The sequence below is a fragment of the Rattus norvegicus genome, chromosome X (assembly GCF_036323735.1).
Source record: "Rattus norvegicus strain BN/NHsdMcwi chromosome X, GRCr8, whole genome shotgun sequence".
NCBI lineage: Eukaryota > Metazoa > Chordata > Mammalia > Rodentia > Muridae > Rattus > Rattus norvegicus.
Window position 1 is genome coordinate 47,170,357 of NC_086039.1, and position 15,749 is coordinate 47,186,105.

Consider the following 15,749-nt stretch of genomic DNA (forward strand, 5'->3'; position numbering starts at 1 on the left):
AACTCACAGAGTAAACTAACCTGTACCTATGGGAACTCTCAGAAACTTAGCCACTAACTAAAGTTCTGTTTCTCTACTCTGTAGGACACTGTGCGTGCACATGGTGCATATAAATTCATGTGTGAAAAACATTCATATACATAAAATTTAAAATGTCTTTTGAGAAAAACAAAAAAATACACAAGTCTAATGCACAATTACACAGTAAAAACTAGTCTCAGAATAATGGCCGTAGTTGGAAAGTCACTAATTTCCAAAGAAGCACAAACAATGCATAGAGCAAGAGCTATAATTTTAGAGTATATCCTAAGCATGAAGAGTAAACTGTAACGTACAAAAGCAGCCTTACGAAATATAGAATTCTAAGTACTTGAATTACCACTTGGATGGGTAATGCCAACTGTTAAAATAACATAGGTGAGTCATCACTGTGCATAACATATATATATATATATATATATATATATATATATATATATATATATATATGGAAGTTCCATGATGAGAATTACTATTTTATACATTAATATGTACTAATAAAAATTAAATATTTGACACTACTACTTAATTTGTGAATAAATCCAATATTTAAACCAATTTTAATCCCTTTGTCACAGAATTTCTAGCTTGTTAATTAGAGACTGAACATAATTTCTGGCAGACAATTCGTATTGCAGATGAATGATAAAAGTGTAAAAATCATTTAAAAGTGTGAAAAGTTGTCAGTGGAAACATCAGCGTGGTCCTTTCATTCTCATGTTATAATGGTTAATTGTTGGATTGGACTGAGTGGAGGTAAAACATATCATGAGGAAGGGAGTTATTTTTCCTCCAATCAATTTTATGTAGATAGGCATATTAAGTCAAATGAATTTAAAATATTAGAATAAAAGTTATAATCAGTTATTCTTTACTGCTATCAGGATTTACATTGGGAGAATCAAACAGCTTGTCTGATTATTGAGTCTAAGTAGAAGAAAGAAATATGAGCAGAGAGCCAGCCATTTGTTTTCTTAATGTTTGAATCCAAGGTTCAGGCTTTCTTTTCCTTCCTCATGTGTAGATCATAAATTCTGATAGTCTGAAAATGGCTAATGTTCTACCAATGAACTCAGTTATTGTAGAAGGCACTACCAAACCCTAAAGATTTTATGGACTCAATTCACTTTCCAATTCACCTTTACAGTTAATGAGGCTAACATGTGGATTTCCATCTAAATCTTAGCTACTGGCAATAATGTTATGATTTTAATTATTTTAGAATTGCATCCAGTGGAATTGTGGAAGAAAAGCACAGTCCTGTTTCACATTATGAGGTGACTCTGTGCTAAGATTCAGAATGGCTGATTTATTTTGTTTTCCTATCAAGAGCAAGGAAGGCTTAATGTTTCCTCACATTCTTCTCACTTCTTAAAATAATGTGTAGGGAAGTAAGTGTGATGCTACACCTTTTTGAGGTTTGACCAGTATTTCCCTTGCAATAAGTAGCAGTGGATACATTTTCATATGGTTATTAACTATTTCTGTATATTTTATGGAGAAAAGTTTATTTACCTTCTTTAGCCTGTTTTTCAAATAGGATATTACATATTTTGAATAAATGTAGGCATTCCTTATATATTTTGGAGCCTATTCCCATATCAGATATACAGTGTGTAAATATTTCCTCCCTTTTCATAGCTTTCATTTTCTACCTATTGAATATGTAGTTTTGCTATGATTACAACTTATATGAGGTTAGGTGTGGAATCATTTTTGCTTCAGATTTTGGACTTTGAAATCTAAAATGCTCTATTCAAAACACATGTCAATTATTTTAATTTATATATAAAATATAAATCACAAATGAAATATGTACAGTACAATTTATCATTTAGAAATTGATTTAAATATTACATTTAATTCATATAACTTTTCTACTTTTTAAAGTAAGCAACACTCATTCAAATTTGTTTATAAATATAATATGGCTTCAGTAAACATTCTTGAATCTAGAAGGGACTCAGTGTTTAGCTCAATGGCAGAGTATTTGCATAACATGTATGAAATCCTGGGCTAATGTTCAAAACCAAACACCAAAAAATGAGGGAAATAGGGAAAGATGTTAAAGTTGAGTTCTGCTGGAAACTAGACTGGAAGGTTTCTTTTTTCAATGTTGACAGATCTACAATGCATTTCATGTAAAATATATGGTAACTATAACTACTATCGCGACTGAAAAACTGCTATGTAAACATAGCGAATTTACAGCATTCTTAAATACTAACTTAAATGTTATATTGTAAATGAAAAGTAAATGGATCTTAATTACTTAGCAATTAGTAACCCACATTTTCAGTAAATGAACTTTTACTGTAATTAATTCTTAGTTATGAATATAATTCTCTTACCATCAACGTCTTCATAAATACTGTTAGATGAATTTCTTTTTGGAAAAACTAAAAATTCTGTCAAGTCAGGTGATGGACGTGAACCAAAAAAACTACCAACCATTGTGACTTCCACTTTCTCTTCTGTTCTTTTGTTGGCCTGACATCTTATGACAACTGTAAGAGAAACATTTTTCAGTTAATTCTACTATTAGATACAATTGTTTTTACTTTGATAAAATATTTTTTTATAAAACTAAAACTTGATTGAACATAATTAAATTAGCATTTCATGTGGCACAAACAGCTATATATTATATATAAACATGAACATTAAATAGATAAAATAGTATCCTAAATTCAAAGTCAAATATGATATAAACAGATATATATATATATGTATATATATACATATATATATATATATATATATATGTGTGTGTGTGTGTGTGTGTGTGTGTGTGTGTGTATCATCATTAGGGACCATATTTGGATGTAAAAATTTGTTTCAGGGACTGATGCGGTCATACTACTATCTCAAGTAGCAACTCAGAACACATGAAGTACTTTTTAAACATCTGTATATTTACTGTGGTAATCTCCGATCTATTTAAATAATAATAGGAAAGTATATGCCTTGAGATAATTAAAATCAAAGTTCAATAATTCTGAGCTGGTAATAATATTTAAAAGTATCTATTTGTCTTTTTACATGCACTTTAAAATTCATACATGCAATGATATTTTTAAATTTCAAATCTATAAAATCTATCCTGTTAGTGGTTATATATAAGACTACAATGACTTAACATTGTAAAATGTGATATGTGAATGTTTATTTATAGCATTAAAGATCTCTCTATAGTAGTTACAAATGTACTACATGCTAATATTTACCCCATCAAGTGTAAACATTGTCAATATATTAGAATCAAATGTTTGTATTTATAATTACGGATTACATAACAACAACTAGTATGGGACAGTAGGTTTATAATATTCTTAAACAATATATATGGGAGTACACATACAGATGAATATCTTCCCAAAATTTACTACACACAGTTTACATAGTGAATATAAATGAAAAATTAGACCCTCTGGGACCAGACACTTCAGGTTAGTGGCGCCTGAACCTCGCTGATCCCAGTCCACAGCTCCCTGCTCCCAAATCCCGTGACAGGGAGAGCTAGACCTTCAGAGGGGCAGACACGCCTGGGAAACCAGAGGAGACTAGTCTCTGCCCACATTTCTGAAGCTAGTGGAAAACACCTAGCACCATCAGGCCAGAAGGAGGGGCAGGCCCTTCTGGTTACTGCACTCACAGAGAGCTAAATCCCAGCCCTGAGGAGTGACTTCAGGCCCGAGACCAGAGGTAAGACCAACTTTTCTGTTCCAAGTGACCTGCCTGGTGGACTCAGGACACACACCTCAGGAACAGCTGGAAGCCAGTAGACAGGAACGACTACACTCCTGAAAGCAGAACACTCTGCTCCCATAAGTGGCTGAAAGAAAACAGGAAAACAGGTATACAACACTCTTGATACACAGGCCTAAAGGAGAGTCAAGTAACTGCTAGAAATAGCAGAACAAGGTAACACCAGAGACAACATGATGGGGAGAGGCAAGTGAAGCAACCCAAGCAACAGGAACAAAGACTATATCACATCATCGGAGCCCAATTCTCCTACCAAGAAAACATTGAATATCCAAACACACCAGAAAAGCAAGATCTAGATTGAAAATCAAATATTGATCATGATGACGGAAGACTTTAAGAAAGACATAAAGAGGGTTGGGGATTTGGCTCAGTGGAAGAGCACTTGCCTAGTAAGCGCAAGGCCCTGGGTTTGGTCCCCAGCTCCGAAAAAAAAAAGAAAAGAAAAGAAAAGAAAAGAAAGACATAAAGAACTCCCTTAGAGAAATGCAGGAAAATACAAGTAAACAAATAGAAGACCTTAGAGAGGAAACGCAAAAATCCCTGAAAGAGTTACAGGAAAACACAATCAAACAGGTAAAGGAATTGAAAATGGAAATAGAAACAATAAAGAAAGCACAAAGGGAGACAACCATGGATATAGAAAAACAAAGAACCACACAAAGACACAACAAAGAAAGAGAACTTCAGACCAATTTGCCTTATGAATATCGATGCAAAAATACTCAATAAAATTCTGGCAAACCGAATTCAAGAGCACATCAAAACAATCATCCAACATGATCAAGTAGGCTTCATCCCAGGCATGCAGGGATGGTTTAATATACGGAAAACCATCAACGTGATCCATTATATAAACAAACTGAAAGAACAGAACCACATGATCATTTCATTAGATGCTGAGAAAGCATTTGACAAAATTCAACACCCCTTCATGATAAAAGTCCTGGAAAGAATAGGAATTCAAGGCCCATACCTAAACATAGTAAAAGCCATATACAGCAAACCAGTTGCTAACATTAAACTAAATGGAGAGAAACTTGAAGCAATCCCACTAAAATCAGGGACTAGACAAGGCTGCCCACTCTCGCCCTACTTATTCAATATAGTTCTTGAAGTTCTAGCCAGAGCAATCAGACAACAAAAGGAGATCAAGGGGATACAGATCGGAAAAGAAGAGGTCAAAATATCACTATTTGCAGATGACATGATAGTATATTTAAGTGATCCCAAAAGTTCCACCAGAGAACTACTAAAGCTGATAAACAACTTCAGCAAAGTGGCTGGGTATAAAATTAACTCAAATAAATCAGTTGCCTTCCTCTATACAAAAGAGAAACAAGCCGAGAAAGAAATTAGGGAAACGACACCCTTCATAATAGACCCAAATAATATAAAGTACCTCGGTGTGACTTTAACCAAGCAAGTAAAAGATCTGTACAATAAGAACTTCAAGACACTGAGGAAAGAAATTGAAGAAGACCTCAGAAGATGGAAAGATCTCCCATGCTCATGGATTGGCAGGATTAATTTAGTAAAAATGGCCATTTTACCAAAAGCAATCTACAGATTCAATGCAATCCCCATCAAAATACCAATCCAATTCTTCAAAGAGTTAGACAGAACAATTTGCAAATTCATCTGGAATAACAAAAAACCCAGGATAGCTAAAGCTATCCTCAACAATAAAAGGACTTCAGGGGGAATCACTACCCCTGAACTCAAGCAGTATTACAGAGCAATAGTGATAAAAACTGCATGGTATTGGTACAGAGAGAGACAGATAGACCAATGGAATAGAATTGAAGACCCAGAAATGAACCCACACACCTATGGTCACTTGATTTTTGACAAAGGAGCCAAAACCATCCAATGGAAAAAAGATAGCATTTTCAGCAAATGGTGCTGGTTCAACTGGAGGGCAACATGTAGAAGAATGCAGATCGATCCATGCTTATCACCCTGTACAAAGCTTAAGTCCAAGTGGATCAAGGACCTACACATCAAACCAGACACACTCAAACTAATAGAAGAAAAACTAGGGAAGCATCTGGAACACATGGGCACTGGAAAAAATTTCCTGAACAAAACACCAATGGCTTATGCCCTAAGATCAAGAATCGACAAATGGGATCTCATAAAACTGCAAAGCTTCTGTAAGGCAAAGGACACTGTGGTTAGGACAAAACGGCAACCAACAGATTGGGAAACGATCTTTACCAATCCTACAACAGATAAAGGCCTTATATCCAAAATATATAAAGAACTCAAGAAGTTAGACCGCAGGGAAACAAATAACCCTATTAAAAAATGGGGTTCAGAGCTAAACAAAGAATTCACAGCTGAGGAATGCCGAATGGCTGAGAAAAACCTAAAGAAATGTTCAACATCTTTAGTCATAAGGGAAATGCAAATCAAAACAACCCTGAGATTTCACCTCACACCAGTGAGAATGGCTAAGATCAAAAACTCAGGTGACAGCAAATGCTGGCGAGGATGTGGAGAAAGAGGAACACTCCTCCATTGTTGGTGGGATTGCAGACTGGTAAAATCATTCTGGAAATCAGTCTGGAGGATCCTCAGAAAATTGGACATTGAACTGCCTGAGGATCCAGCTATACCTCTCTTGGGCATATACCCAAAAGATGCCTCAACATATAAAAGAGACACGTGCTCCACTATGTTCATCGCAGCCTTATTTATAATAGCCAGAAAATGGAAAGAACCCAGATGCCCTTCAACAGAGGAATGGATACAGAAAATGTGGTACATCTACACAATGGAATATTACTCAGCTATCAAAAACAACGAGTTTATGAAATTCGTAGGTAAATGGTTGGAACTGGAAAATATCATCCTGAGTGAGCTAACCCAATCACAGAAAGACATACATGGTATGCACTCATTGATAAGTGGCTATTAGCCCAAATGCTTGAATTACCCTAGATCCCTAGAACAAACGAAACTCAAGACGGATGATCAAAATGTGAATGCTTCACTCCTTCTTTAAATGAGGAAAAAGAATACCCTTGGCTGGGAAGGGAGAGGCAAAGATTAAAACAGAGACTGAAGGAACACCCATTCAGAGCCTGCCCCACAGTTGGCCCATACATATACAGCCACCCAATTGGACAAGATGGATGAAGCAAAGAAGTGCAGACCGAAAGGAGCCAGATGTAGATCGCTCCTGAGAGACACAGCCAGAATACAGCAAATACAGAGGCGAATGCCAGCAGTAAACCACTGAACTGAGAATAGGTCCCCCGTTGAAGGAATCAGAGAAAGAACTGGAAGAGCTTGAAGGGGCTCGAGACCCCAAAAGTACAACAATGTCAAGCATCCAGAGCTTCCAGGGACTAAGCCACTACCTAAATACTATACATGGACTGACCCTGGACTCTGACCCCATAGGTAGCAATGAATATCCTAGTAAGAGCACCAGTGGAAGGGGAAGCCCTGGGTCCTGCTAAGACTGAACCCCCAGTGAACTAGACTATGGGGGGAGGGCGGCAATGGGGGGAGGGTTGGGAGGGGGACACCCATAAGGAAGGGGAGGGGGGAGGGGGATGTTTGCCCGGAAACCGGGAAAGGGAATAACACTTGAAATGTATATAAGAAATACTCAAGTTATTAAAAAAAATAATAAAAAAAAGAAAAACAAAGAAGAGACAAGGAGCCTCAGATACAAGCATCACCAACAGAATACAAGAGATAGAAGAGAGAATCTCAGGAGCAGAAGATTCCATAGAAATCATTGACACAACTGTCAAAGATAATGTAAAACGAAAAAAGCTATTGGCCCAAAACATACAGGAAATCCAGGACACAATGGGAAGATCAAACCTAAGGATAATAGGTATAGAAGAGAGGGAAGACTCCCAACTCAAAAGACCAGGAAATATCTTCAACAAAATAATAGAAGAAAACTTCCCTAACCTAAAGAAAGAGATGCCCATAAACATACAAGAAGCCTACAGAACTCCAAATAGATTGGACCAGAAAAGAAACTCCTCCCATCACATAATAGTCAAAACACCAAATGCACAGAACAAAGAAAGAATATTAAAAGCAGTAAGGGAAAAAGGTCAAGTAACATATAAAAGCAGACCTATCAGAATTACACCAGATTTCTCACCAGAGACTATGAAAGCCAGAGGATCCTAGACAGTTGTCATACAGACCCTAAGAGAACACAAATGCCAGCCCAGGTTATTGTATCCAGCAAAACTCTCAATTAACATAGACGGAGAAACCAAGATATTCCATGGCAAAACCAAATTTACACAATGTCTTTCTACACATCCAGCCCTACAAAGGATAATAAATGGGAAAGCTCAGCATAAGGAGGCAAGTTACACCCTAGAAAAAGCAAGAAACCAAGCATTTTGCAATAAAACAAAGAGAAGACAAGCACAGAAACATAATCACACCTCTGAATATGAAGATAACAGGAAGCAACAATCACTATTCTTTAATATCTCTCAACATCAATGGACTCAATTCCCCAATAAAAAGACACAGATTAACAATCTGGATACGTAATGTGGACCCAGCATTTTGCTGCCTACAGAAAACACACCTCCAAAAAAACCCACAGATACTACTTCAGAGGAAAAGGCTGGAAAACAACTTTCCAAGCAAATGGTCTGAAAAAGCAAGCTGGAGTAGCAATTCTAATATCGAATAAAATCGATTTTCAACCAAAAGTCACCAAAAAAGATAAGGAACGACACTTCCAATTCATCAAAGGAAAAACACACCAAGATGAACTCTCAATCCTAAATATCTATGCTTTAAATACAAGGGCACCTATATACATAAATGAAACCTTACTAAAGCTCAAAGCACATATTGCACCTAACATAATAATAATAGGAACTTTCAACACCCCACTCTCATCAATGTACAGATCATGGAAAAAAATTAAACAGAGACATTGACAGAGTAACAGAAGTCATGAACTAAATAGACTTAACAGATATTTATAGAATGTTTATAGAACATTCTATCCTAAAACAAAAGGATATACCTTCTTCTTACCACCTCACGGTACTTTCTTGAAAACTGACACAAAACAGGCCTCAGCAGATACAGATACGATAGAAATAATCCCATGCATCCTATCAGATAACCATGGGCAAAAGCTGGTCTTCAAGAACAATAAGAACGCCCACATATACATGGAAGTTGAACAATGCTCTACTCAATGATAACTTGGTCAAGGAAGAAATAAAGAAAGAAATTAAAGACTTCTTAGAATTTAATGAAAATGAAGGTACAACATACCTAAACTTATGGGACACAATGAAAGCTGTACTAGGAGGAAAACTCATAGCTCTGAGTGCATGCATAAAGAAGCAGGAGAGAGCATACATTAGCAGCTTGGCAGCACACTAAAAATCTCTAGAACAAAAAGAAGCAAATACACCCAGGAGGAGTTGAAGGCAGGAAATAATCAAACTCAGGGCTGAAATCAACCAAGTAGAAACAAAAAGGACTATACAAACAATGAACAGGACCAAAAGTTGGTACTTTGAGAAAATCAACAAGATAGATGAACCGTTAGCCAGACTAATCAGAGGACACAGAGAGTGTGACCAAATTAACAAAATCAGGAATGAAAAGGGAGACATAACAACAGAATCAGAGGAAATTAAAAAAAAAATCATCAGATCCTACTACAAAAGCCTATATTCAACAAAACTTGAAAATCTGGAGGAAATTGACAATTTCCTAGACAGAGACCAGGTACTGAAGTTAAATCAGGACCAGATAAACCATGTAAACAGCCCCATAACTCCTAAAGAAATAGAAGCAGTCATTAAAGGTCTCCCAACCAAAAAGAGCCCAGGTCCAGATGGGTTCAGTGCAGAATTCTATCAGACTTTCATAGAAGACCTCATACCAATACTATCCAAACTATTCCACAAAATTGAAACAGATGGAGCACTACCGAATTCCTTCTAGGAAGCCACAATTACTCTTATACCTAAACCACACAAAGACCCAACAAAGAAAGAAATCTTCAGACCAATTTCCCTTATGAATATCAACACAAAGATACTCAATAAAATTCTTGCAAACTGAATCCAAGAACACATCAAAACAATCATCCATGGTAAGCAGGGATGGTTTATTATATGGAAAACCATCAACGTAATCCACTATATAAACAAACTGAAAGATTAAAAAACCACATGATCATTTCATTAGGTACTGAGAAAGCATTTGACAAAATTCAACACCCCTTCATAATAAAAGTACTGGAAAGAACAGGAATTCAAGGCCTATACGTAAACATAGTAAAAGCCATATACAGCAAACCACTAGCTAACATTAAACTAAATGGAGAGAAACTTGAAGCAATCCCACTAAAATCAGCAAGTAGACAAGGCTGCCCACTCTCTCCCTACTTATTCAATATAGTTCTCAAAGTCCTAGTCAGAGCAATCAGACAACAAAAAGAGATCGAAGGGATACAGTTTGGAAAGGAAGAAGTCAAAATACAACTATTTGCAGATGATATGATAGTATATTTAAATGATCCCAAAAGTTCCACCAGAGAACTACTAAACCTGATAAACACCTTCAGCAAAGTGGCTGGGTATAAAATTAACTCAAATAAATCAGTAGCCTTCCTCTACACAAAAGAGAAACAAGCCGACAAAGATATTATGGAAATGACACCCTTCATAATAGTCCCAAATAATATAAAATACCTCCGTGTGACCTTAACCAAACAAGAGAAAGATCTGTATGATAAGACCGTCAAGCCTCTGAAGAAAGAAATGGAAGATCTCAGAAGATGGAAAGATCTCCCATGCTCATGGATTGGCAGGAGTAATACAGTAAAAATGGCCATTTTACCAAACGTTATAAACAGATTCAATGCAATCCCCATCAAAATTCCAATCCAAATCTTAATAGAGTTAGTCAGAACAATTTGCAAATTCATCTGGAGTAACAAAAAACCCAGCATAGCTAAAAGTATCCTCAACAATATAAGGACCTCCAGGGGAATCACTATCCCTGAACTCAAGCAGTATTACAGAGCAATAGTGATAAAAACTGCATGGTATTGGAACAGAACCAGACAGATAGACCAGTGGAATAGAATTGAAGACCCAGAAATGAACCCACACACCTATGGTCACTTGATTTTTGACAAAGGAGCCAAAACCATCCAATGGAAAAAAAGATAGCATTTTCAGCAAATGGTACTGGTTCAACTGGATGTCAGTATGTAGAAGAATGCAGATTGATCCGTGCTTATCACCCTGTACAAAGCTTAAGTCCAAGTGGATCATGGACCTCCACATCGAACCAGATACAAAGTAATAGAAGAAAAGGTGGGGAAGAATCTCAAACACATGGGCACTGGAGAAAATTTACTGAAGAAAACACCAATGGGTTATACTCTAAGATCAAGAATCGACAAATGGGATCTCAGTAAACTGCAAAGCTTCTGTAAGGCAAAGGACACTGTTTTTAGGACAAAACGGCAAACAACAGATTGGGAAAAGTTCTTTACCAATCCTACATCTGATAGAGGCCTCATATCCAAAATATAAAAAGAACTCACGAAGTTAGACTGCAGGGAGACAAATAACCCTTTTAAAAAATGGGGTTCAGAGCTAAACAAAGAATTCACAGCTGAGGAATGGTGAATGGATGAGAAGCACCTAAAGAAATGTTCAACACCTTTAGTCAGAAGGGAAATGCAAATCAAAACAACACTGAGATTCCACCTCACACCAGTGAGAATGGTTAAGATCAAAAACTCAGGTGACCCAATTAAAACAACAATGTTGACCAACTAGAGCTTCCAGGGTCTAAAACCACTATCGAAAGACTATATACATGGACTGATCCAGGGCTCCAATTGCATATGTAGTAAAGAATTGGTTTGTTGGGCCATCAGGGGAAGGAGAAACCCTTGGTCCTGCCAAGGGTGGACCCCCAGTGTAGGGGAATATGGGGGGCAATAAAGGGGATGTACAGGGGGAAAACCCATATGTGGAGGGGGGAGGGAATGGGGGCTCATGGACAGGAAACTGGAAAGGGGAATAACCTTTGAAATGTAAGTAAAGAAATATATGTAATAAAAAATTAAAAAGAAAGATCTACAAAATTAACTGCGATTCTTCAACACTTTTTAACAATATTTATTCTATAATATGTGTATTACAAAATTTCATTTTATATTATTTATATACTTATAAGTAGTATTTACATACCTTATAAACAGTATGTAGAATAAAAATAACTGTTTAAATCAGAGATAACAAAAGGAGTACCATGGTTTGGTAGAATGTACACATCTCTTTGGTTATAATTAAGGTCAACCTTGAGATATTAATTTTAAAGCTAAGGAGATTTATTTATAGTTAGTCACGGGTCCTTACTAGTAAATCTTTAGTAAATTAATGCTCTGTCCATCACACTGGATTCATTTATTATTGTGTTACAGTATATCACTTGTGGAAATATTTTCTAATTATCTGCCCAATGGACAGTAAGTACATAAGAGTGAATTGGTATGTCACAGAGCAAGAAAATTGTCCTGGGTTTGTAAATAATCTGAGTGCTACAGAAAAAAGGAAAAACAGACTTTGATAGTGGTGTAAATGAACAGACAGCTGTAGGTTATCTCAGGTATATTCTTAGGGTAGATTAGAGGGGAGTAACAGGGAGAAGAAGAAAGAGGGGAAACTGTGATTGGGATTTAGAAGAAAAAGAAAGAAAGAGAGAGAGAGGGGGAGGGAGGGAGGAAGGGGGAGGGGAGGAAGGAAGAAAGAAAAAGAAAATAATGTAGATTGTCCAAAAAGCAATAATGTATGTGCCTAAAATGTTACTCACTTGTTTCTCAAAAGGATTCCTGTAAAAATAACTATAAGCATAATTTTAGACTTGTGGTAAAACAATTATATACCAGATACCAAATTTACTTCAGAATACTTAAGTTATTACGATCTCATCTTAATTTGACATATACCGGTTATAAAATACATAATTAATTTGTTAAAAATGAAGTAATTACCAAAAAATCCAGAGGCATAGAAAAATCATGTGGAGTATATTTGATTTTCTTTTAAGTAAATACATAAAAGAGTACTCACAAGCTTTTGTTAAATATATTTCTGTTTAACATATTTAATCGGGGAAAACAAAATCTGTCTATAGTAGGTAAAACAAAGCAAAACTATGAGAATGATAATAGTTTAATATTTAGTTATTAGTATAGGACATTGATCAGTTAATAGTGTATTATACATTTTTTTCAAAAAGGAAGTGAAGCACTGTGGAAGACATAATTAACACAAAAGATAGAAGACATAATTAACACAAAAGACATTTTATCATGTGTCTGAAACATTCTGAAGATAACTTAATATATTCAAAATGACTAAAGTAGTGTTGATAAATGGAAGAACAAAACTACAAGTTCCATTGACCCATAAATGCCAAGGTACTTTTATGTATGTGGATTGTTTTCTCCACTTAAAACAGGGAAGTATTTAATTTTGGCCTTTCTTTATAAACAGTGCTATCACATTTAGGGAAGTGCTCCAGTACAAGGAAAACATACTACTTCTTTCTATTTCAGCGTGAAAATGTTGTCTGAGTTCAGTAGAGATGAATCACTTTTCATCTCTATAACTTTGTTTTGTTTTGTTGCTGAAGATGGAACCGAGTTCTATTTACATGCCAAGGAATCACTCTACCTTTGAGCTATAGCCTCAGCCTGGATAAAAGTATAATTCTTTTATTTGTAATAACTGATATGGAACATGACAGAATGGAATTTCAATCTTTTGAAAAACTCCATCAGAATCCTTTATGGTAGGTACTCAAGATGTGTTTTACCACACCTACTGGTGAGATAAAAAGTAATTTGCAACACTTTCACTAATAGGGCTGCTTGCAACATATCTGCTTGTATTTTCATAAAGAGAAAGAATTACAGAATGGTCAAAGTTTCTGGAAATTCTGTGTTTCTTGTCTTCTGAGTAAAATATACTTACCTGGAGAACTTTTAGGGGGTGGTGCTTGGGGAAGTCCAATGATAGGGTACATCCAGTGTATTGCTTGAATTTCCCCGTAGTCTACGCCTATAAATCTATTTTAAAAAATATATAGAGTTAACATAAAGCAGAAATACTGCCAATATAGATCAAAGAAATAATAATTATATATCTGTATCTATATCTATAATATGGTATGTAACATCAATTGATGAAAAAATAAGGCCATGAATATTAAAGAGAAAGTTGGGATATAGTGGAAGGTTTAGAGTGAGAGAAAGGAATTGATGAAATTATATTATAAAAGCAAAATAACTAATAAGAAAGAATAAAGGCTATATTCTTTATTACTCTGAAGGTATTTTAGTAAAGTTCATGCAATTATATTTAGGCAGACAAATGTACAGAAGAGAAAACATTTATCCTTAGCTGATAATGATATAAACATGTACAAGGAAGTATTAGGAAATTATTTCAAAGTAAATCATCATGGGATGTAAGTCAAAATGTAGAAGCCTTAGTGATCTACGTTCCAAGAGTACACTTTTATTTGTTGCTGTAACTAAATGCTGACTGGGAGGTAACAGGTGATATTAAAAATTATACAGTAAAAATTACAAAATACAATTTGTTACAGAACTTCAGAAGGGGATGTCAACTTTATCTTAAGGTGACAGCAGTCAAAATGAGAGCATACAGCTCATCTACTATTAGAGAAAAAAATTAGAAAAGTTTGCTGATTATTTCTGAAGACAGAATTTTCTTGTAAAATAAAATAGTAAACACTACACAGAAGATTAGTTTTATATGTGACTTGTGTAACTACAGGTTAGTACACCATATTCAAAAGGACTCTGTGCTTTTAACCACAACTTCCCTACAATGGTCAGTAAGTTTTTTAATAAGATTCCTTTCATTGTAATTTTTAACTGGAATACTACACGTCTACCCCCCCTCTCTTTCTGTTTATGTGTGTGTGTGTGTGTGTGTGTGTGTGTGTGTGTTCATATAATTAACTATGACTCTGGGAATGGTGAAAATGCATAATAATTGAACCACAGTAAAATCATGTGGAGAAAAATATATAAATATATGATAAATTAAGATTTTGATTTATTAAGGTTTCTACAATAACTAAACTATAAGAGCTGAGGAAACATTTACGTTTTGTACTATTATTGAAGTAGGCTTAATGCTCAGCTAAGGGGAGAATGTAAATTACATTCATTGTGGCAATGACATAGAAACAATACACCCTGGTTGCAGCAGTGTTTTAATACTATATGAGTGCCAGACTTACAAGTTTTCCATTTCACTCAGACAAGGTGCTGCTGCAGTCAGTCACTATTTTCCCTTTCAACGCATCTGATTGTTTAAAGGTAATACTTCAACAAACAAATGTATTTTTCTATACATATAAGTTACAGTAGTTCATAACCTATTGAAGTTTATGTTGAACATGTATCGCATCACACATTAAGGAAACCTACCACATCAAGTTATACAAACTATTTTTTATAAGTTATAATTAGTACCTCTTAGTCTCTGCATTCAGTTCATCAAAATTGTCAATAAGCCAATTCTTTTTGTTTGCTCTCTTCACCATAACAATCACCATTGTTTTATATAATGTCATAGCCGAAGGTATAAATAACACTGGGATATCTAAGTTTCCATTAGGAGGCACGACAATTCCTGTAAAATATATAAAACAATTTCAAAATGTTCTAACATGCTTGCTCAACTATGCTTATTCCTGATCTATTCACAATAGCCAGAAATGGAAATGTCTGAAATGTCCTTTAACTATTGAAAGCATAACAACAACAACAACAACAACAACAACAAAACAAAATACTGTCTATATTCACAACGAAATTCTATTAACCTGTAAAGAAAAATAAAATCATAAAATTG

General features: G+C 35.2%; 1 protein-coding gene across 2 annotated transcripts in view; it reads right to left on the reverse strand.

The window, feature by feature from the left end:
* The window catches only part of Cfap47 (cilia and flagella associated protein 47), a 355,085-nt gene that overhangs the window by 21,272 nt on the left and 318,064 nt on the right, over positions 1 to 15,749 (reverse strand). For both annotated transcript variants that reach the window (XM_063280369.1, XM_063280368.1), the window contains exons 59-61: positions 15,368 to 15,527; positions 13,833 to 13,927; positions 2,391 to 2,546 (exon numbers count right to left, since the gene is read on the reverse strand). In XM_063280369.1, coding sequence (XP_063136439.1) covers positions 2,391 to 2,546; positions 13,833 to 13,927; positions 15,368 to 15,527 — 411 coding nt within the window. The remainder of the gene's footprint in view (positions 1 to 2,390; positions 2,547 to 13,832; positions 13,928 to 15,367; positions 15,528 to 15,749) is intronic.